The sequence below is a fragment of the Anastrepha obliqua genome, chromosome 1 (genome assembly GCF_027943255.1).
Source record: "Anastrepha obliqua isolate idAnaObli1 chromosome 1, idAnaObli1_1.0, whole genome shotgun sequence".
NCBI lineage: Eukaryota > Metazoa > Arthropoda > Insecta > Diptera > Tephritidae > Anastrepha > Anastrepha obliqua.
In genome coordinates, this window is record NC_072892.1 from 52,813,325 (window position 1) to 52,837,336 (window position 24,012).

Consider the following 24,012-nt stretch of genomic DNA (forward strand, 5'->3'; position numbering starts at 1 on the left):
AGTACAGTAAAAATAATTGAAAAATTATTGGACTCGGTTTTTATAGCATCTCTAAAAATAAATCAACCGATCGTGCTCGTTTTATATGCGAGCGAACATAAAATATTCCAGAGTACGTGACTTCAAAGTAATATATGTAGCTTCGTGTAAGTACTAGGAATGTAGAATAATTTTTTTCTATGTTTATGACCCCCGTTTTTACAATCCCGAGATACCGGACTTTTGATATACAATATTTTGCAACAACTTGACTAGAAAAAAAATTGCATCAATATGATTTGAGCAACTCTCCTACGATACACTGCGTTGAATAACTTTAGAACAGGCACTTATTTACAGGTTTTGAGAACTTATTTGCTTCTTATTTAAGTGTATTAATTTTTTTATGAAAATTTAGTTTATTTTCCTTAAAAATCCGCATGCATGTATAAAACTATCAAACTGTGTTCAAATTAAAAAAAAAATTCAATAAATTTACGGGAAAATTTCATACTTTTTAATTAGAATTTTTACAAAAATTTGAGTAGTTTATAGCCCATTGAGTTTTAGTATAATAAATGATAAGTCTTGAGTGACACCAAAATGAGATTGATTTTTCACAATTTTTTGTTTGAGGATGTTGTGTGTTTTCGTCTAAATAAAAAAAATTTTGAGCACTCGTTATATGGAGTAAATGCGTAAGACCGCCGCAATACAAAAAAAAATGTATGATTAAAAGTGTGAAATTTTAATGAAACTTGGTTGCGTTGGTTTTTTTAGTTTTCAAAAAGTTTGAAGCTTGGATTTAATTTTCCAATAACTCCGTGATTTCCGGGACTAAAAAAACACGGGATGTCGGAATCTCGGGATTCATATCTCAAGTACGTACAACAAAAGCAAAATACGATTGATTGCCTTCAAAATAAATCTTTTCCCCTTTCGAAAGTCAGCGCCGTCATAAACTGGTGGCAATAAATATCTATGAGTATCTAATATTATGCCAATAAATAATTGAATATCTGTGTTTCTTCCTATTTGTAGCGATAAACTTGAATGTTCGTTGCACAAGTTTCTACTGTCAAATGCTTTAAGCTGAACGTTACCGCTGACGTCCCATCAAAAAATTTGTATACGCAGCCAAACAACCGAGGAACGGCTCGTATTGCAACTTGAGCGATAAGCGGAAAACCAAATTCACAGAAAATCGGCAAACATCGATATAAACCCAAAGCAGTCAATAGGCGGTGTAAGACCGGCCAGCGGAGCTAATAGCGAAGCGTCAACGGCAACTTTAGATTACCTAGCGTTACGCCGCGACACACGCATTTAGCCCGAGCATCAGATTTGATTGGTTTCGTTCGGCGCACACCCGGTTTGTGTGGCGTTGCTGTGGATCGAGCAGGCATTGCTAGCGCCGCAATCAACAACGCTTTAGTTTGAGTTTGAGTGTCGTGCAGTGCCTGTTGGAATTAGCCAACAACGGAAAATTGGAGGCGTGCAAAAAATTGATGCACATATGCATAAATTTTTTAATTTTTTTTAACTTAATTCCAGTAAAATCATATACATACATACCATAATTGTGAAATTGCACGATCATTAGAATAAAGCAGCGTCGCGGCGTCTCATCTTTATAAAATACATAAATTAATGTCTAAAGCAATTTAAACGATTATAAATGCAAATTAATTTGACGTGATTGAAAGTGTATAAAAATTACAAAGCAATCAAAATTGGTTTCAGTTAAAAAGTCATTGATCAGCAAGTTTTACGAAAAACATGCATACTGTATGAAAGTAATTATTTTGGCATAAAAAAGTTAATGTTAATGATTTCACGAGTAGAAAAAAAATTCAAAGAAATAAAAAAATAAAAATAAATTTAAATATGTCAACGTCTTGCCAATTTAAATTTTCGCGTAATACCCCAATCTACTATAGTGGTGAGCAAATAACTGGCAGCATAATATTGAGCACTACAAAACAGCTGCCAGTTGAAGGTGAGTAATGTGAATACACACACATGCGCTTCTACTTGTATATGTGTTGAATATAATACGCTAGCCTTGAGACAAAACAGCTGTTAAGACTTGTCGCAATAATGCCAATGACGAACTCTACAGATTTCAGATGGTCAACCAAGTAAAGCATACATACCAGGGTGAGTTAATATAATAAAGGGTGATCAATTTAGAGGTATCGGTTTTTAAAATGAAATAAACCTACGAAAATTCAAATTGATAGGGCAATCTTTATTAGTTTTGTCTATGATCATTCATGACATTTGTTTTTTAAAGATAACCCCTTTCAAATGTTGGCAATTTTGAATGACTCCCTGGAGGACTTCGATCGGTATCTCGTAAATAACTTTAGTAATGGTCTCAATCGAAGCTGGCTTATGCACAAAGCACTTAGACTTTAAATACCCCCACAAAGAAAAGTTCAAAGGAGTGATATCACACGATATTGGTGGCCAATCCACTGCACCGTCTTGTTGGAACCAAATGTTGTGGAGAGCACGAACTTCAATTTCCGGCATCAAAACGTTGTTTATCATGACCATTCACTGTTACATTGGTGCTAGCCTCGTCTTTGAAGAAATATGAGCCGATGAGTCCTCCAACCCATAAGCCATATAATCGCACCAAATGGTAGCTTTAATGGATGTAATGGCTGTGCTTGAGTGGCTTCGGGTTGCTCTTCAGCCCAAATACGGCAATTTCGCTTATCGAACAGAGCGTCGATTTTTGTAATACAATTGTACGATGTGTAAACGTTGTTGAGGCGTAAGTCTCTCCATAATGAAATGACAATTAATACCGAAAAAAAATTATTTAATTAGATTGACAGTAATTATGCGAGATCTGTCTAAAAAGCCCTATTGAAAAAATGCATCCAATTTGATCTCCCTTTAAGTTAGGGGCACGGCTGAGCTCCTCCCCCATTTGTGTGTGACATACAGTGACTCACAGCTTATTTGATGCAGCCAAAAAAATTTGTTATTAAAATATCACATATATTTTATGGTATTTCCATTACAGAAAAGAATCTTAGGTATAGTTTTTTTTATTTTTAAATAACATGTTTTATTTAATGACGAAAAATGTTTCTTCATAAGAAAGATATGACAAATTAAAATAATTCAGTTACTGTTTTGAGGTCACAGCTTAAATGGTGCACTAAATTAAAAGTATTTAAAAAACATAGACACATTAATATTTCAATTTAATGATTACGGCATGATTTGATTTAGAACAGCTTTTAATCGGGAACTCAGAGATTCTGTAAGTTTTACTGTATAATCGGAACTAATTTTATCCCATTCTTCCTGTAGTCCCCGTTTCAGATTAGAAGCATTAGAAATATTATGGTTTCTTATTTTATTTTCCAGCACTGACCACAAATCCTAAACAACGTTGAGATCTCGACTCTGCGCAGGTGTCTGTAGTACATGTGGGCAGTTCCAGATAAGCCAAGTTTTTACAATACCAGACGTATGCTTGGGCTCGTGGTCTTGGTAGAACCTAAACTAATCCCTAATGTCTATTTTGTCCGCACTTTGTACTAAATTATCTTTTAGCAGTTCCAGATACATCTGTTTATTCATGTTTCCTTCGATAAATGTTTATTTTCCGACGCCTGAATGGGACATGCAACGCCATACTATCACACTGCCCTCGTGGTGTTTAACTGTAGAGCGCAAACTACATGGTTGAAGCGCGGTGTTTGGTTTTCTCCAAACGAAGGACTTCGCATCAGACCTGAAAAGGTTAAATTTGATTTCATCCGCAAAAACAATGCACTTCTAGAAATGTTCTAACGTTGTCTGCAAAACTCTATTCTTTGTTTTCTATTACGAGCATTAATCAACGGCTTATTTCGGGCAGTCCTTCCATGAAAATTTAATCGCGCAGAACTCTACGAACAGTTTCAGAGTGGCAGACCTTGCCTAAGTATTTTTCGACTTCGTTCGTTAATTTGAAGCGCTTAAATCGGGTTTTTCTTTAACTTTGCGAAGAATCCACCTTTTATCTGCATCATTAAATATTTTATTTGGCGCAGATCTGTTCTTATTTTCTATCCTGTTTTCGTGCCGAAACCTTTCTATAATGTGCTGGATAGTTGAGGAACTTATACCAACAATTTCTTCAATTTTTCGTTGGCTTTTGCCCTCTTTATAATGACGAATAACGTCTTCCCTTTTTTAAGAGAGGTTCGTTTTCCCATTATAAAAAAATTATATTTTTTCAACTTTTCTTTACAAAAATTTTTTTGAAAACGACTTAGGACGCTAAGCTAAACAGAAAAAAATACATTTCACCGTTATTGCATTCTCACAGAAAATATAAAATACACTGCATCATTTAAGCTGTGAGCATATTTTGATGAGAAAATTATTTGTTTTTATATTTTTTCGGCAGGCTTTGTTTTTGTTGTGGTTCGTTCTGCAGTGGTAAACAGTACATACATACATATCTCATTAAAAGTCATTTTTTTATTAAATTTAATAAACATCGAGCCATTTTCTCTTTTCTAAAAAAGTATTACCAGCATCAAATAAGCTGTGAGTCACTGTATATATGTATATACGCTATGGTGTAGAATTGAGTTCATGATTGGCAAGTTATCAGCCTACTTTCCTGATTCTGCTGCCAAGATGTCGGCTTTAGCTCGCAGACGTACTGCCAGCTTGCTTGCAACAGCACTTCTTCTGTCACTGATGGTAAGCTTATACCGCCTATGCTCGGACGTCAGAGCCTCGTACGTTCGCGGATGACACTGCCGTACTCACATTTGACCCCCGCTCCATGTGACCTCCCAAAAACTCGAGAAAAGACTTGATAGAATAACTCATTACTTGAAAGAGTGGCGCATTAAGCGAAACGAGACAAAATATTTCCAAGTCACTTTTACACTAAATCGAAAAACTTGCCCACCAGTTAAGCTCAATAATACAATTATCTCCCGAACCCACGTCACAAAATATCTCGGCATGCATCTTGATAGCAAAATCACATGGAAAACCCACATGTTCAACCAACGGAAGGCTCTAGTAATAAAACTCAGAAGCCTAAATTGGCTACTACATAGAAATTCTCATGTTTCTCTCGAAAGTAGGCTCTCACTTTACTCAGCTATCTGTAACCGATATGACATTTAACTTTGGGGCACTGCAGTTAACTCGTATATCGAAATACTTCAAAGATTCCAGTCGAAAACCCTCAGAATGATCTTAAATGCCCCTTATTACATATATCACAAATGCACAAATTCATTGTGATATCAAAGTACACAGTATAACTGAAGAAATACTAAAATATACCACGACACACAACACTCGACTCCAATAGCACTCAAACCTTCCTCACACAGAAATAGTTGCTAGTCCCATAATCTTCACCAGACTCAAGAGGAAGTCTACAAAAGACCTCATTTCATAATAAATTCGTCGAAATTATTATGTATCATAAAATTAGTAAATATTTGCACCACTGGGTGTATTCCATAAATGTCTATTAAATTAATTAAAGGGATTTAAGTTAAACTATTGCTTAATGTTTAAACAACAGATTTCAATAAAGAAATGGATTAAAAAATAATAATAATCATGCAAACTATTACTCAGAGTATTTCAATTAGAAGGTATTTATTGAATGGTGGTGCACTTATTTTTTCAATTCAGAGAGTACGGGAATTGTCTTATAATATAAAGTAAGTAGATACATCTACTTTTCGAATTTTCTTTAGACGAAAGACTGTCAAAAGAGGAACTAATAATAGTTATCTTCCTATATTAGCGTCGAAAAATTACCACTCAGCTATAGTAAATTTCATAATGCTGGAAAAAATGAACCAAGTTGAAGTGGCGTATATTTCGATATGGGAATAAATTGTTTACACAGACGAGTTTGTAAATATCTTGAAGAAAATAAAGAAAATATTAAATGTCGAATTTTAAAACAGCAATTGTTTATCTACCCCTTTCAAAAATTTATTCTTGCGTGTTTTATAAATGTTATATGTAAGTATTTCATTTTAGGTATAGGTAATCGACAACGCGACTACTAGCTACTTGAGTGTTTTTCCAAATTAGCAAATAAAAAAATAAATAATTTGTTTTTCTAATTTTTCGACATATTGTTTTTTAAAAGTAATTTATATGTACTCACTTCTAACGGACACCTCTCTTAAGCGAACACCTCCCATAGGTCAACACTTTTTTTCAGTGTATTCCACAAATCCCTAAGAATTTTTTTTTTAATTTTTTCCTCTTGAGCCAGCAACCCTTTTTTTAAATTTTTCTCGTAAGCGGAACACTGAATAATGTAATAATAATTTGACTTATATTATTGACCTCCAGTGAGGTCAATAATAATATACTTATGTAAATATGTGCATTTACATATTGTTTAATTTAATTAATTAATTTCTAAAGGGTAGATCTAGAACATGATGTCTTTTAAGTCGAATGATTTCATTGGTTTCGTCCAATAGAGTAATTGCCAGTAAGTTTTCATGATAACTAATTCTGCGTAAGTATGTCGTACTGAATCGATTAATTTCATTTTTAATAAAAGGAATATTTAGATCTGAATGTATGGCTTTATTCGTAATGTACCAGGGAGCATTTGTAATTAGTCTTAAAGTTTTCGACTAAAATCTTTGCAATATTTCAATGTTTGAATTCGAGGCTATGCCCCAGAGCTGAATGCCATAAGTCCAAACTGGCTTCAATAAAGCTTTATATAATAGGAGTTTAGTCTCAAGATATAGAGTTGATTTAGGCCCAAGTAGCCAATACAGTTTTTTGGTTTTCATTTTTTACAGTTTATTTTTGGCTTGAATGTGACATTTCCATGTTAGGCGCTTGTCTAAATGTAATCCTAAGTATTTGACGCTATTAAGTTTCGAAATCGTACTGCCATACATGTGGCAAGGAGAAGAGTCGTTTCGCACGTGTACAGATTTATTTGTATTGACCTTTATTTTCCAACAATCTAGCCATGACTGTATCTCATCCAGTTGCTTCTGAACTAAGTTGGAAGCTTCAATCGGAGATTGATTTGATGCCATTATAGCAGTGTCATCAGCATATGTAGCAATAAATACGTTTTCAGTTTGTGGCATGTCTGATGTGAAAATTGTGTATAGGACTGGTCCGAGGACATTTCCTTGAGGTACACCAGCTTTGATATATGTTATTGTGGAGGTTTCATCATTTACTTTAACATAATAGGATCTGTTAGCAAGATAAGACTTAAGAATTAAATAAATTGGTGAAGGGAAGATTTTTTTTCATTTTATATAGCAGACCGTGGTGCCAAACTTTATCAAATGCTTGCTGTATATCCAAAAACACAGCGGAACAATATTCTCTTCGCTCAATGGAGTTAATAATGAAATTCACAACTCGATGGCATTGTTCAGGTGTACCATGATGTCGGCGAAAACCAAATTGGTGTTCAGGTATTATGTTATTTTCTTTGAGTATTGGTGAGATTCTACGTAAAAATATTCTCTCAAATATTTTTGAGAATAGCGCCAGTAGGCTGATTCTGTATTAAAATATAATGTTAACAATGTTAAAGAGGGAATGTAATTATTTAATTGTATTATTATTATTATTTTTTATTATTATTCGAGATATTAAATAAAAAAAAAAAAAATAATAATAATAATTGTTTCTTCAGTTTCGACAGAATCCACAGTATTTTTGCGTAGAACTTCTTTTCGCGTGGGTGGACTTCGCCCGCGCTTCAAAAAAATAACCCTCATCAGTCCAACTCCGGCTACGCAATCCACCGTATTTTTGCGTAGAACTCCTTTTCGCGTGGGCGGCCTTCGGCCGCGCTTCAAATAAATAACCCTCATCAGTCCAACTCCGGCTACACAATCCACAGCATTTTTGCGTAGAACTCTTCTAAAAAAAACGAACAGCTGCGAAGAATTATTAAGAAAAGAAATGAATTAAGTCACACTACATATTTAAAAAAAAAATTCCAAAAAATATTGTAATTGGCTAAACTAAAATATTGTTATCGCTTAAACATATACATATGTATATTTATGGAATAAATGTTTATTTTGTTACTTCTTGTATGACGAAAATCACAAAATTCGAATAAAGCAGAATTTTTCGCATTAAACATGCAGAATTTTGAAAAAGCAGAATTTTAGAAAGCAGAATTTTAAAAAGCAAAATTTTAAAAAAGCAGAATTTTAAAAAGCAGAATTTTTTTGCAATTTACAGAATTTTGTCAATCAGAATTTTGTAATACAGAATAATGACACGCTCCTAATTATTACATAAGTGAATATATTTTTAATTCCTACACTTGAGGGAAAAATATACTTATGTACGTATGTTGTGAAGATATGAAAGGTGAAGTAAAAAGTCCCCATCGCGTGCTTGTTTTATTTCGACGATAAATTTAACGTAGTTATACATAAAAACAGAAAAAGTGTGTACGCGCCAATTATGTATACCTATAAAATGATATTTTTTTTCAATTTCAAACGTTTATTAACAAAAAAGGGTTACAAATTTAGTCTTCAAAATAATAGCCATCGCTAGTGACATTTTTCCCATCTCTCAGGCAGTTTGAGGATGCTGCGCCAAAAAAATTGGCCGTCTTCGGCCGCAAACCAATAATCGAGCCATTCTTTGGCTTCTTCGTGAGAATTGAAGCGCTGCACCAGCGGTTCCCAAACGAACGTCTCCATCAAATACCGGGCCCTCTTGTTCGATGTGGCGGTGCATTGTCATCAAGAAAAATTACTTTGTGACGCCGATCGGCATATTCTGGGCGTTTTCGGTGTATAACGCTGTTCAAATCGGCCAATTGTCGTTGGTAGCGTTTCACCTGGTTTTAATAGGTCGTACCAAATCATACCACGCTGATCCCAAAAAACACACAGCATTGCCTTGCGGCCGAAGTGATTTGGTTTGGCCGTTGTTTTTGGCAATCATACGATCGTTTACGCTTGGAATTGGAGAAATACACCCATTTTTCATTACCCGTAACGATTCGATGCAAAAAAGACTTCCTTTAGAACTGGAGGAGCAGCATTTCACAAGTGGTTTTTCGGTTCTCTTGTTGCCTTTCAGTCAGTTCATGCGGCACCCATCTTTCGACCTTTAAAATCATGTCCATGCCTTTCAAACGTTTGGAAATGGTTTTTTGGGTCACTCTCAACTGCTCTGCCATCATTTCTTGCGTTTGACCATCACCTTCATCCAACAATGCTTGCAACTCGGCGTCGTCAAACTTTTTCGGTGGCCGGCCACGGTCCTCGTTCTCCACGCTAAAATCACCACTTCGAATTTTTCAAACCACCTGAAGCATTGTGCTCTAGTTAGAGCATGTCCACCATAAGCTTTTATAAGCATTTGATGAGCTTGAGAAGCGTTTTTCTTCAATTTACAACAGAAAATCGACGATGTTCGCAAATCGTAGTCTGAAGGCACGGAATTTGACATTTTTAAGAGCGACAAAAATGCATTGTTGTATGAAACGTAACAAACAATGAACTAAATATTGTTGACAGATGACAGACGAAAAAAAACAAGACATTTGGGAAGGTTTAAAAATACTACTAGCGACATCTATGGACTAATAGCTGAACGTCTCATTTTTTAGGTATACTCGTACATAAAAATTGTATGGTTTTGTGCCTAATCTGCAATTTCTGAACCAGCATTTAAGGTTCGACTAAATTTTTCTTATGTAGTTTATTATTCGAACCAATTTTTTCTCCAGATTACAGAAAAACAAAATTTTTCATGATTTTTAAATTAAAAAAAAAATTAATTTTGCCGATAAATTTTTTAATTTTTTTAGGGTAAACTTTTTTTAAAATTTTTTTCTAATGTTTTTGTTTTTTAAATTGCAAGTTGTTTCTCCAGATTACTAAAAAATTTTATATTTTTTAACTTTTTTTATTTATATGTGACCTGGTCTATGAAAAGGTACCTCACGTGTCAAAAAATCATTGTTCACTTTTTTGTTGATTCGAATAGTGTGTGAGAGGCTCTTTAAAATGGTGAAAACCAGAAAGTCATAATTTGTTTAAAAGTTTGTTAAAAGTAAAAAAAAGAAAAGTACAAATACGAAAAAGACTGATTTTTTTGTCATGATACAAATTAGAATAACGAAGACAATAATTTGTGCAAATTAAAAACTGAACCATTTCTGGACAGTCTGGGGTGTAATGAATACGATACTGAAGTCTGTTTTCAAAAAATTTGTTACAAAAAATGTATTAATAACTTTATAAATGGTGGTTTTTAAGGATTTGTCAAAATTTTTGTCACGAATTGTGGCATTGTTTCAACATCAAAAGTTATATTAATTAAAATATTTAAAAACTGTTATTCAGGGGTTTGCGAGTTCGCTGAATATGAATATGAAGTGAGATTATTTAAAATCAAAATGGCGGATCCAATATGTCGGACAAGGTTTTTTAAAATTTAACGGATCCTCTTAAGATTCAATACACGGGTTTTTTTTGCGTTGCTGATTACGAATCCGATATGCGATGAATTTTGGAAGCCGTCCCGGCAAGGGAAGTGCCAATAGATCGGCTGTATACTCGATAAATTTGGCAGCTTTTTGAATGTCAGCTGACTTCAACGCCTTCGGATTTGTAGATGGTTTATTTGCTAGTCCATGCACTCGTAATGTTGCACCGTGTATTCGAAAATGATTCACTAAGTTTTTGTAACGTCTTATCCCACATGCATGCTCAAAAAGGAAAAACGAAAAGCAGGTACGTTGTAAAAGGTAAATTCGATCTTATGTCTCCTTACTTCTACATCCTTTCTTTGATCATATTTCTTCCGTTGGGCAAGATTGGAATAAACACTTTCTAATTCTTCATTACACATCATTCCGGCTTCGATATGACTTAGTATTAATAAATCGAGCTCATTTTTTGATAACTCTAAACAGTTGTTTCGCACACTCTCGATCATTTTTCGTGGTACAATTGTTTGGCATTTGTTAGTACAACAATTGTTAGAGAAAAATTTGGTTACCATCTCCTGTTCCTCTTCATCCACAGTAGATAAATCTATCTTAACGAAAGCTTTTTCCATATCATGTTCTGAATGAGTCAAATATAGTTCACCATCATCATCGCTATTCGAACTAACATCATCGTCTTCATCGTTTTTAGGAAAATATTTACTGTAAATGGCACTAAACTCCTCGTCAACACTCATTTTTCACTATTTTGTGAACAAAAGACTAACAGAAATGATTACATAAACGTAGTAGTAGAATAAGGAGACGTAACGCAGCTGTCAACTGTAAAATTGTCAATTTGACATCATATTCGTAGTCAGTGGCTTTAAAAACCTTTACAAACATGTGTCACTGATTTATGGTTATTGTTGCTATTTGGAAAACTTAAATTATTTTTTCTATGTTTGGAGCGCCATCTTGGATATGCCATTTACAATTTTTCAAATTTGACACCAGAATCGTATTCAGTACTTCGAAAAATTTTTGGCATGGATGTCGGTACAAAAGCTAACTTATTTTTTAAAACGATTTCTGCGATTAATGCTTTTTCTTATTTATTTATATATAAAAAAAATATTTTTCACTGCTTCTGTGATTTTATTGATACTGTGATCTATGCTGAAGAAAATAAGCCAACCGGATTGAAAAATATTAATATTTAAAAAAGTTACAAGGGTTTTTAGAAGTTTAAACTTTAACTGCTTTTTTCTCGAAAACTTGTTTTCGCACGGAAGGTACCTTTTCGTAGACCAGGTCACATATGTTTTAAATTTTTTTTAATACTTTTTCAAATTTGTTTTTAAGGTATGCAATAAGAATGAACCGCCATTTTTTCAAAATGTTTCTTTCTTTGTTGCCACTCTTTCCACGATATTTGACCTGCTGAGTTTTACCAAAGTCGCATTTTTTGTGCTTTTAAAAATTATAATTAGAATTATACTGAAAATAGCTACGTACTGATTTTCATTGCGAAATCTCAACTTTTATCTCGACAAAATAAATTTTTTTTAAAGGTGGATAAGATCCCAGTACTTTTCATAATTTTATTACGGTTAGGTAAGTTTTCTTAACAGAGGAAACTCTGCATATGCAAATATTTATTATATATGCATTTTTAGCCAACTTCCACATTTTGTATTTTTTTGACAAACATTTGAAAATTCGACAAACTATTGCCTATTTCAGTTAAAACTATTCATGTGGGAAAAGTTTCTAACTCATGAATTGAAGACGGTTGTGGATCAACGTATTAGTGTCTTAAGTTATGCGGACTGTTTTCTAAGAAAATGGAAAAAACTGTACTATATTTAAAAAAAATTCAAAAACCATTGAACACATTTTCGAAGCATTTTATAGGCTTAGATATCGCAACTCGGGATGAAGTTTTGTTTCATATAAAATTTGTCAAAATCTAAATAAAAAGTTGGCCCAAGGCACATGTAACAGGTATAAGTAGTAGCATAAAGCAGTTTATCTAATTTTTTCCATTTATTTGCAATCTTTGTTTATTGATTTTAGCCATTCTAGGTACCAGAAGCATAAACAAAATGAATTTGTATTGATATTCTTGCTCTTCTTGCTGTTTAATGTTCCTTGGTTGGTCCGCGGCTGGTTTCAGTTCCAATTAGTTATTAAATATCAACTCATTCAAATAGCCGCGCATTAGCTCATAATGCAACCCATATTTTGCAGCACACTACCTAGGGTTTCACACCCTATTTCAGCCAAACAATATTGTATGAATCATTCTTTAACGTCACTCTACAAAAAATCATGTTCAATGGTGTCAAATCACAGCTCCGAAGAGGCAAACTGACACATACGAAAATGACTAATTAAATAAAAAAATAAATAATATGTTCGAACAAAAATGGGAAACATAAGATCAGGATGCGTTGGCTTCTCTATCACTACGCGTGTATATTCAGAGCTATGAATGCAATCCTTCCGCGTTGTTGACGGCGTATATCGCAGGCAGGGATGGAAGAAAGGATGAAACGATCAGCTGTACGCAGACATGGATATAGGCCAGCGAATTAAGTGGAACGGCTAGGTCTTGTCATACGATTCGACGCAAACCCGCCGGCTGAGAAAATATTCGATACTATGCCCGAAGGTGGTAGCAGAGGAAGAAGAAGGCCTCCCTTGCTTTGAAAGGGCTATGTGGTGAAGAACTTGGCTTCACTTGGCATTTCTAATTGGCGTCAGCAAGTGAAAGAAACGACTGGTACGCCTGGTCGAACTCGGCCAAAATCACTTCGGCGTCAACTGCGCCAATCAAGAAGATGAAGAAATACAGCAACGTTTGTTTATCAAGGTCGCTGCTGAGATGAAAATCCGTCTTATACGAAAATATAATTTTTTGGGTAAAATGGGCATCATTCCACTGTTGCTCCAAATCCATATACTCGTAGAGTTGCAATATTTTAGCTGGTCTTCCGCTCCCAATTTTTGTGTTGAATGTCTCTTGTAGGTCGAGGTCTTTGTGCAGAATTATGTTGAGGTCTGGGTGGCTATTGTTCAGTTGCTGAATTGTGATTGGGTTGACCTAACCTAGCCTAACGCTGGAAAGATAATCATATTGACATACTGACATACATACGTAAAAGATAATCATGAGTAGAACTGGCGTATGATTTTTAACCAGTCATATTGTCCTGTTTTATTGATTCATTTGGGAAAAAACTAAATTCTATACATATATGATATTATAATATATTATTAATTATATGAAATTTAACAAAGCCTTCCGCTGATAAACTAATATGGATTTGCATTATATGCATTTTCTTAATTTTGTATTATTAAAATTTTTTTATATACAAATCAGTCAGATATATGTAGCTTAGGCACATGTCAATGCTGCGCTCACGGCGAATAACTTTGTGGCATTTACTGCACTTTGCATTTGCCTTGCGCTTTCTTGTAGGGGGTACGTTTTGTTTGGCGCTGGTGAGTAAGAAATTTAAAACATTTATTAGAAGATCAAAAATATACTGGCATTTAGTAGTTTAAGTCTATTAAAATCGCTCCGAGAGTGAAACCGGAGCTTGGTATTGCGCTCAAAATGTGTGGTCATCGTAGTAGAGAAATTGGCAATCAATCTGGCGCTGGTGAATGAAAATCCAACCCATGACGTAAATATAACAAGGGAAGAAGAATGCGATACCTATGATGAGAATGAAGATGCTGCAAATGGCTAAATTTTCGATAAGGACATCAACGAATGTCTCAACTTGACAGATTCATTAAATGATACAATAAATTTGAATAGCCTATATAATTTTGAAACAAATTCAACTGCAACTCTTTCATCCGAGGAAAAAACAGCAGCCGCTTCCGATCAAATTGGTCCAATTTCAATCGATGCTTCTGCTGCTCTTCGGTCTCAATCAAGCAAACGCCGACGTAAACCTTAGCCATGAGTTGGATTTCAGGATGGCGAATCTGCTGTTCCACCGAGTGGTGATTTTCTTGGTAATTCAAATGAATTAAAAAATAATTCACCCACTCTCAATTAAATTACTTGGAAGAAGAAGCATTTGTGCTTACATGCAAGTGAGCTCGTGTTCCAAGACCACAAGAAAATACCAGCAGAATTCAAAGTATTGAAGACACTTTTTGATTGATTCAAATATTTATTGGCAGATTGGTTTCTAAATGTATGGTTAGTTTAGTAATCCCTCATTTGTTTGAAAACTTTATATACATTTTTTCGTGTTTAGTACTTGACCGAGAAAATGAATTTACTTGTACTATATGCTGCTCAAAATGATATCGAAAAACGGAACGAAAAAGATGGAGCTTTTTATTTCCATTCTTTATGCCAGTCTATCGATATACCAATGTTCCTTCGTATTGGGGAAATCATTCCTCTGATATAATAAGAAATACGACGACTCGAAATCGATTTAATGAATTTCGTAAACGACAGCATTTTAACGTTGATGAGCAAATGTGTTCAAAAGGAAAAATGCAAGGCAACCCGATCAATATGTACCAGCTAACTCTCATAAATGGGGAACAAAACTTTTCTCTATATACGATTGAGATTTACTTAGGCGCTTCAGATAACATCATTCTGACCTTGGCGCTGCATCAAATCTCGTTGTAAGACTTTCTCAAAAAGTTCCGGACAACGTCAATCATATTATCTAATTTGATAATCTTTACACTTCGTTCGGCCTGATTGTCTACCTTCGGAGTCGCGGTACTTACAGTTTGGGCACTGTACGAGTTAATCGTGTGCCAAACTGCAAGTTGCCTTCTGATGCTGCACTTGCTACAAGAAATGTTTGACATCTCTAATGTTGACGAAAGAAAGATACTCAGTTGCAAAAAGTAACTTGATGGAATCGAAAAAATAAAGAAAATATCGAGATAAATTACGCAAATGTTATATAAGAATATAATTACCATATGGGCGGCGTGGATTTGATGGGCAGGCTTCAAATAAGAATTAATATCCAATACAAAAAAATTATTAATTTCAAAAATTTAAGCGTAAATGCCCGATTCCGCCAAAGGGCGGGAGAGATATTATTAGCTGTACCACGTAAAGTAAGAGTCTAATAAAAAACGGATTTAAAATTCGTTCATTTTGACTAAAAATTTGGCTAAAATGATTTTTTGAGCCCTATACTTCATAAAAATCAGGCATTGGAGGATTAACAACTGAAAGTTGACAACAGGTGGAAATTTTTCAAAATTTCTTACAAAACTTAAGCATACACGGCTCGTTTGGTGCATCAAGTCGACGGAGAAATTAATATGTCCATAAACTTTTCAAAGCGTACAGCGGTTCATTTCATTACGTGCTTGATTTTCGGCCACATCTTTGGGTGCGAAATATCTGATATAATACAAAAGCACAAAATTTAACAAGCGACCTATGTACATATATAAATTACACCTTATTAAAATAACTAATATACTAAAATTATGTGATTAGCTGATTTGTGAGGAACACAATTTACTGCTTTATCACATCCCAATGAAATAACAAAAACCAAAAATTCATACTAATTCGTTTATGATAAGGGCGCGCCTGGTTTAGATAAACGATAGCTGCTCTCAAAAGCATTTATCTTAACAATTAGCAAACATTTGCAACATTTGCACACGCCACCAAAAAAAAAAGCAAAAAAAAAAGCGAGCAAGTCATAAAACTGATAAAAAATAATACTCCAAAATTATGTATGTAAATAAGCTGAGTTGCGAGTTTTACAATTTTAAAAAGTTGCAATAAAATGCTAACACAACTGTTTATCTTTACCATTCGTATGTCTGTTTTATTTATAATTTTCATATTTATTTAATTTGTTTGTTCTGCTGTTTTGTTTTCACACTTCGACAGCAATACAACTCTCATTGGTTGGGACTGAGCGCGTACAATGGCTAGAGAAGAGTAGAGGTGCATCCCTTTTGCATAACGACAGCATTGAGAGGGATAATAAGGAGCTCTATAGTGGCAAGCAGGAGCATTTATGTGAGTCATATACGCTTGCGAAGTGCATGCGATTGCAAGCGGGTGAGGTGCGTGTGGAAGAGTTTTGCTTTACGTTGCCACACGATGCGCCAGCAAGCTGTGAAATGTTGCATGGCGAAGTTGGTTACTGCGTGCGATTGGTGTTGCAGCGGAAATCGGTTTTCAACAAAGTATTCACAGCGCGTATAGTTGTCAAAAATCGTTTGGACTTGAGTGATGCAGCGGAGTTAGTTGAGGTGAGTAAATAATGAAAAATTTAATATTGGAAAAAAAAAAATAATAATGGCCCTTATTATGAGCAACATTCGATCTTCGACTGTAGTCGAAAGTGCTGATCGAACGAATTTTAATTTGGTATTATGGTGCTCATTCGTTGAAGAATAGGACTATTGTGAATTTCGATCGCTCGACGCATTTAAAATAGATAATTTTTTCTCAGCTGATACAGCAAATCAAAATAAAAGAAAAACCGATTGTATTGAAACTCTTTGCTAACAACATTTTTAAAAGTTAAAAAAAGTATTTTTTGTGAAAATGAGTACAACGGAGTTGTGGTTCGACTATTTATCGGCCGATAAAAGATTAGCGGAACTAGCTAGAAGTAGAAAACAGTTGAGGGGCGCATCCAACCCCCTAGAAATGGCTTCCACTGAGTACGTTTAGAATTTTCAAAATGTGTTGACGTACTTAATATTACAGAAATTTCCTTACAGATTTTTAAAGAACTTTAGATCATCTAAAGAGCCGTTTATGAAACAGATAATAAACAAAGATATACAGAAAACCAGTTGCAGCAGTGCACCCGAGCCAAGAGCTCTTTACTATTATCCAAAAAAAGCAACACAAATTATTAATGTGTGTGCAGCTTTGCACAACATTTGCTTGTTTTATAATGTTCAACTTCCGGATGAAGAGTTATCCGATGAGACCCTCAACGATGATGCTGAAGATATTGAAGTGGAGCCAAATAACGGAGAAGCAGAAAACATAAAAAATGAAATTCTTAGAATATTATAGAAAAATCTAAAAAGTATTAAATAGAAACCTTTACGCCACAGTTTCTGTTTTATTTTTGCTATAAATTTTCTTTGTTCAATTATTCGTCATTCGAAAAAAATATGTATTTCAGTTCCTCTACGTATTTCAGACCATACCTGCCAAGGGAAAATAAAAATGTATTTCTATAAACATCACAAAAAAAACCATTATTAACCTTAATCCATTTTGCTGCCGTTCTAACTGGTGGTCCCAAGCAATTCAGCTCCGTTGTAAATTCCTCCCATTTTTTTGCTGCTTGTACTTTGGTGGAAATCCCTTTTGCGAATTGTGGATTCTCTTCCATTAATGCAACTAGCCTTTCTAATTGCTGTTTGGTACTCACGAGTTTCGACCTGCATAATATTAACAAAATTAGTATATATTTATTATTTGGTTACTATAAAACAATAAATAATCGCAAACAACTTACATTTTAACAAGTTTTCCCACAATACGCTACACAATCGAAAGCAAAATTGCATTCGACTCTAAATTCGGTATACAACGAAAATTTCGACAGCGTTGCACCGCTCATAATACCAAATTGACATTCGATTTTCGATATTCGACAACCAACGAATATCGAAGATCGAATGCAACTCATAATAGGGGCCAATGTGAATTGAAAGAGAAAGAAAAAGTATTAAAATGGCCTGCACATTAGAGTGGGCCGAAAAAAAAAATTTTTTTAGGATCAAGTTCTAATAGTGCGGAAAAGTTGCACTATTAGACTAATAAAGTGTGTGCCAAATTTCAGCCCAATCGAACGATATCTTCTGTCGCCAGCAGAGGCCTCAAATATTGAAATTTCAGTTGATATTCTGAAAAATTTTATTTTTTCAGGATATTTTTTTTTCTCTATGCATAGATTTCGGAGCACATTTCATACCAAAAATAAGGACTGTAAACTAATTAGACATATATTTATCCAAGATTAAGCACCTGTACACTATAAAATAATAATAAAATTGCAGCCGAACGTAGAGCAAGAGGCATAGTTTTCTCATCTCATATCATCGCTGCGTCGTTGTCTTTCTATAAGTTTCTTTGTTTCAGGTATGCCCACTATTCCGATACGGCCGATACGCGCACCTCTTTGGTCTGACAGAAAAGTCTTGCTCTTTTTGAGAAACTTTTTTTCCATTTGGACATGATCAAGTTGTAAAATTTTGACACATACAGGCTGAAATATCAAAAAGTCGGGAAGCATTCGCCTTAAAGTCATCAGCACGTTTTTTCAGAGCAGGACTTCTATGTGCAGAATACAAACCCTTTTTAATTTCTCTGTACTTTTTATGATACTCATTTATCATGTACATTGCGCGGTAATGTGAAACTGTTGGAATACTCGTAGAAGCCTTGTTATAAATATACATGATTTTCTTGGCAACTTCGCCCTTTACAGGGGCGTTAGAGAGTTAGAAAGGTTTAATTTGCATATCTAAAAGACTCCAATTCAAAATATAATAACTTTTTTTATATTAATCGTTAAAATATTTTTAAAAAAGAAGCTTAAAGCTAAAGAGTAGTACTTTGCGCTGCCGTTGTGGAAAATTAAAAAAAAACTTTACCTTGCTCAAAAAAAAATTTAAAAAATGGCCTAAATCTGCATTTTTTGTCTATTTAACCTCAAATTGCCAAAAATCCTGACATGCTGAAGCATTTTCAAGGTCATATTCGTTTTCAGCATAAAAAACTTTCAGGAAACACCCATAGCGGTTTTAGAAACTGTAAAAAAGCGAGATTTCGCAGGCCTGTGTTATTCTAGTTATCAGCTGAGTTGGGATTGGCCGCCTGGAGTTTACCCTTTCTGTTGATGGGAGTTGTCGCATGTCAGTATTTGTATGGTTCATTAAACGGACAATATGATTTGCGCTGCGTTGCGGATGATTTCTGTTACTGTATAGATGTTGAGGTCGCGATGAATATCTTCGTTTTGGACGTACCAGGATGCATAAGGTTATAGTTCTGAGTATTTTTGATTGTAGTCGTTGAAAAATGTCAATGTCACTTTTACTTGCAGTTCCCCAGATTTCTATGCCGTATGCCCAGATTGGCACAATCACAGTTTTGTATATAAGGGTTTTATTCAGGAAGCACAGTTTCGAGCGCCTGCCAAGTAGCCAGTATAGTTGTCGGAATCTGTTTTTCTACCTCATTTATTTTCAACGTAATATGTTTTTTCCACAGAAGTTTGGAGTCAATAGTCATTCCAAGGTATCTTGCTTTGGTGTCTATCGGGATTTGTGAAATGTTTATTGTCAGATTCTTGTGTCCAAGGAAATATCAGCTGTGTACAGCACATATAGTACAAGCCCTAGTACACTACCGTGAGGTACACCGGCTTCCATGCGTTGAATGTTAGAGTATTTGTCTCTATATTTCACATAAAAGTATCTGTTTGCTAAATGTTTTTCATTAACAAATAGTAGTCGAGTGGAAGATATTGTTTAAGTTTAAATATTAAACCCTTGTGCCACACGCTGTCGAAAGCTTTCGCTACATCAAGATACACAGCAACGCATGTATTTCTTTTATCAATTTCGGACAATATTTTATTTATTACTCTATGTACCTGTTCTATTGTTAAATGTTTTCTACGAAATCCGAATTAGTGTGAAGGAAATAAGTTTCTCACCTGTACTATTGGGTCAAGGCGGTCAAGTATAAGCTTTTCAAAAAGTTTAGATAATGATGGTACATAATAAACTAATTGGTCTACTATATATGAAGAAGCCTCAGAGGTGTCTTTGTTAGGTTTGGGTGTTGCGATGATTTCAACAACCTTCCAAGGCAGTGGAAAATACTTCATTCGTAATGCTGAGTTAAATATATTATATTTTTTAAGTAGAGAGTGGCTTTGTCGCGTAACTCCTTTAGAATTCAGCAGCATGAAATTCGGAATTGTCAATGTCTTGGTTATTATGTTGATTTGTAAATGTTTTTTTTTAAATGATCAGCTAGTATTTTTGCTTTTTCTTTTGGTGTTTTCGCTCAAGAATTTGTCTTAGTCCTTAGAGGGGGTTGGTGCATAACTGTGTTGTCGAATTTTTTTGCAGGCCTTTCATAGTGTATAGTTTGTAGCTCTAGTAGCTCCCAGTGATGCGATATATTTTTCAAATTTATCCTCCACTTTTAATATATCTTTAATTTCTTTTGTTGCTATATTCAGCCTTTTTTTAATATCTGGTGAACGTGTAGATTGCCATTGTTGCCTTAGTTTTCGTTTTTCTCTGATTTTTTCCAAGATCTTATGGGATAATTTGTGTTTGTTGTTACTCATCTTGACTATAGGTGCGGAAGTTGTTGTTGCATACACTATACTGTCATGGAAGTATGCGATTGCGGAGTCTATTTTTTCGCTCTTTAGAAGGACTTTAATGTTAAGGCTTTGCTTCATAATTTCACGAAAATAGTTCCAGTTCGTATAATTATTGTAAAATTTATGTGTCTTATAGTTTAGGATAGTAAGGTCAAAGCTTGGAGATATTTCCTTTTGCTCACTTTTAATATCTTTCGTAATGTAAAAGTTAATTAAATCAGGTTGCTTCTGTTCTTTGCATTGTAATCTCCGCCTGCAATAAAACGGCCTTCAAGAGTTTTAAGAAAGCCAAAGTATAGTATCTTATAATTTTTATGTTAAAGAGGGCAGTATAAGGCAGAAAGGGTTAAATGTCCACTAAAGTCCTCGATTTGTATAGATGTCGCTTGCAAGTAGTCCTGCCTATAGTGGTTCACATCAATGTCTTTGTTTATAATTACTGCCGTTCTACCATGTGCCTTGTCATCAGTATGATTGGTGTGATAAATATCATAGTATAGTTAGGAAAATTGTAAATTCATAAATATCATAAATATTATAAGCAGCTGAACATTTTCTGAAAGTTTTAAATTCCATAAAAATTATAAATTTCATAAAAACTGCAAGTTTCATTAAAATCGCAAATTTTATAAAAATTTTATATTCCAAAAAAATAGTAAATCTCATAAAAATTTTAACTTTTAATAAATTTTGAATTACAGAAAAATTGTATACATCATAAAAATCTTAAATTTTATAAAAATTAGTTAGAACTTCATAAAATTTTAAATTTCATAAAAATTTAATATTTCATAAGTATTTTATATTTCATAAAAATTTTAAATTTCCAGCCTCAAAAACTAACCATCACCAGTGCGCCGTCGAACATTCATGAGCCGCTCCACTTCAGCCTACCCACTGGCACTGGCTATGTGCCGGGGCAAACTATCTCCTACACGCTACATGGTCGACACATATTTGCATCATGCACAAAATTACGTGTGAATTTATACGAAGCAAGTAGTTTTCGTGCAACCAGTCCCCAGAAGAAAACAAAAGAATTTCTCAAATTGCTAAAAAGTGATGCTCACAAAATATGTTCCTCATATGTGATGGTGTGCGGTCGACTAAATATACCGCTAATGGTGCACATTTCATTGAGAAGTAATGAAAATAGTCTCATACAAATAAGTCATTATGTTGAAGCTGTGCTGATTAATAAGAAACGTATTCTACATAAGTTTATTATACCGATTGTGATTGGCACAGTGCCGCCTAAAAGAAAGCAACTAATGGCGTTGGAAAAGAGCGTGGAGGAGGTGGACAATTTTTACTGTTACGATAATTTGGGTGAGTATGAACGTGAAATAGACTCTGTTCTATTAAAAAATATATTACATATGTATACCTATGTATAAATAAAAGTGTACAAGTATACTTGTACAGCGGCAACAAGCGATAGCACACCAATATTTCAACCAGCTTTGACAAATTTTCCTGTTTATTTTTTAATTTTAATTATTTTTATATATAAAGGTGGCTCAATTTCTAATGAAAATCGAATGAATTCAAGTTACGGACTGAAGCAAAAATTAGAAAAATTCCACAAACTTTTCATCCCAATTCTATAGTTTTTAATTAGAGCTTCTATGCAAATTTTATTGCTTATTAAAATTTGTTTAGAAAAACCTCCGTATGTAAATTTTAATGCTTTTTAAAATTATTTAGAAAAACCTTCGTATGCATATTTTATTGCTTATTAAATTTTGGTATAATAAAGTGTAAGTTTGAGGTGTCGCAAAAATTCTGTTCATTTTTTATAATTTTTTTTCTTGACGGTGATGAGTATTTCCTCCATATAAAAAAGAAATCTTCATGCATTCGTTACATGAAGAAAATGACCACCAGCAAAACAAATTTCCAAAAATCATTAGAATGTTTGAGTCACTTGAAACTAGCATTTGATTATAAAACCGAAGGCTAAATTTTTTTTAAATTCTAATTAAAAAGTGTGAAATATTAAAGCAATTCTTTTTTAATTTTTTAACTTCGCAGTAAGTTTGAAACATGAATTTATATGGTTCGAATTGACTTTGTATTCATAAAAAAATTATTAAAATTAAATATGATACAAATAAATTGGACAAAGGTGTTAATAAGTCCTAGTGCTATAGCTATTTAGCGCAGTTTATATATGTATACTTAGATGCGAATAACTACTAAAACCAATAGAAATATTTTGTTATAAGCCATTTCCATTTATTAAACTTTTTTGTTTTTCTTTTAGCTACTGATGCAGTTTGTGATAGATCAACAGAAAATAGCTACCTAATAACTGATTACCATACATTCCTGCCAAAATTATCCTCTGCTCTGCTATGCGATACTTGGGCAACACCGGAAACAATGTTGCAGCAACATGTTGCTACGCGCTGTAGCTAGTTGGCGCATTGCAAAGCAGTCGCTTGTGATAGTTTGCAACCGCTGTCAATACAAAACTTATGTTTTACGTAAGGTGCAGATAGATTTGGCACCGAAGCAAAAAAAGGATTTATATAATATGTAGATGCATTTAGTATACACTCTTCTTTCTAATTATTATTATTAACAGATAGTATTATTACAATAAAAAATATCTAGCAAAAACCAAAATAAATTAATGAAATTGTGAATTCTCTGGTTTTCTTAACGTGAACATTTCATCATCTGTAGTGTTCGTGAAAAATTTGAGACATTTGTCTGCTTCGACTGAGTCTTATGAGAAACATGCGGATGCCAGAAGCTTGTAACACTTGTCGGTCTTGTAGGAAGTATCTTAAGCCGTATAATACAATCTAGGATATAACTGACATTGGAATGTGCTGAAAATCAATCGGAAGTTGAATCGGATTTTGTGGTATCTTTAAAATCTTTTCAGCAATTTGGCGCATTTCGAGCTTTATGCTTACCTGGTAGGAAAAGAGTCTTGGTCGAACACTCGAGATCCCGATACATCCTAAAAAGGCCAAATTCGGTACCATTAGTAGGCGGCGCAGCTGATACTAGGTCAAAACATTCTGCGCTTCGCTAAAGCTCGGCGGCTGAAGGCAGTAGTCTGCTTTAGAAGCCGAAGAAAAGCGTTTTTTAGCAATTTTTTTTTGAAAGGGAAGGAAATGATTGCGGTAAACGGAATTTTAAGAC

The 24,012-nt window shown here is 34.1% G+C and overlaps 1 protein-coding gene across 1 annotated transcript; it reads left to right on the top strand.

Annotated features, from left to right (window-relative positions):
* Nucleotides 1–1,013: 1,013 nt before the first annotated feature.
* Nucleotides 1,014–23,504, top strand: LOC129235341 (arrestin domain-containing protein 3). The gene is made up of 4 exons (XM_054869136.1): nt 1,014–1,978; nt 16,362–16,729; nt 21,684–22,182; nt 23,120–23,504. Exons 1-4 carry the CDS (start codon nt 1,867–1,869, stop codon nt 23,272–23,274), a joined length of 1,134 nt encoding a protein of 377 aa, XP_054725111.1. The 5' UTR covers nt 1,014–1,866; the 3' UTR covers nt 23,275–23,504.
* Nucleotides 23,505–24,012: the final 508 nt, after the last annotated feature.

Excerpts from the sequence above, each read along its gene's own strand:
- LOC129235341 (XM_054869136.1), top strand. The coding sequence starts at position 1,867 with ATGTCAACGTCTTGCCAATTTAAATTTTCGCGTAATACCCCAATCTAC. Across the intron at positions 1,979-16,361 it reads AAAACAGCTGCCAGTTGAAG|CAATACAACTCTCATTGGTT; the intron begins GTGAGTAATGTG and ends ACACTTCGACAG. Across the intron at positions 22,183-23,119 it reads TTACTGTTACGATAATTTGG|CTACTGATGCAGTTTGTGAT; the intron begins GTGAGTATGAAC and ends TTTTTCTTTTAG.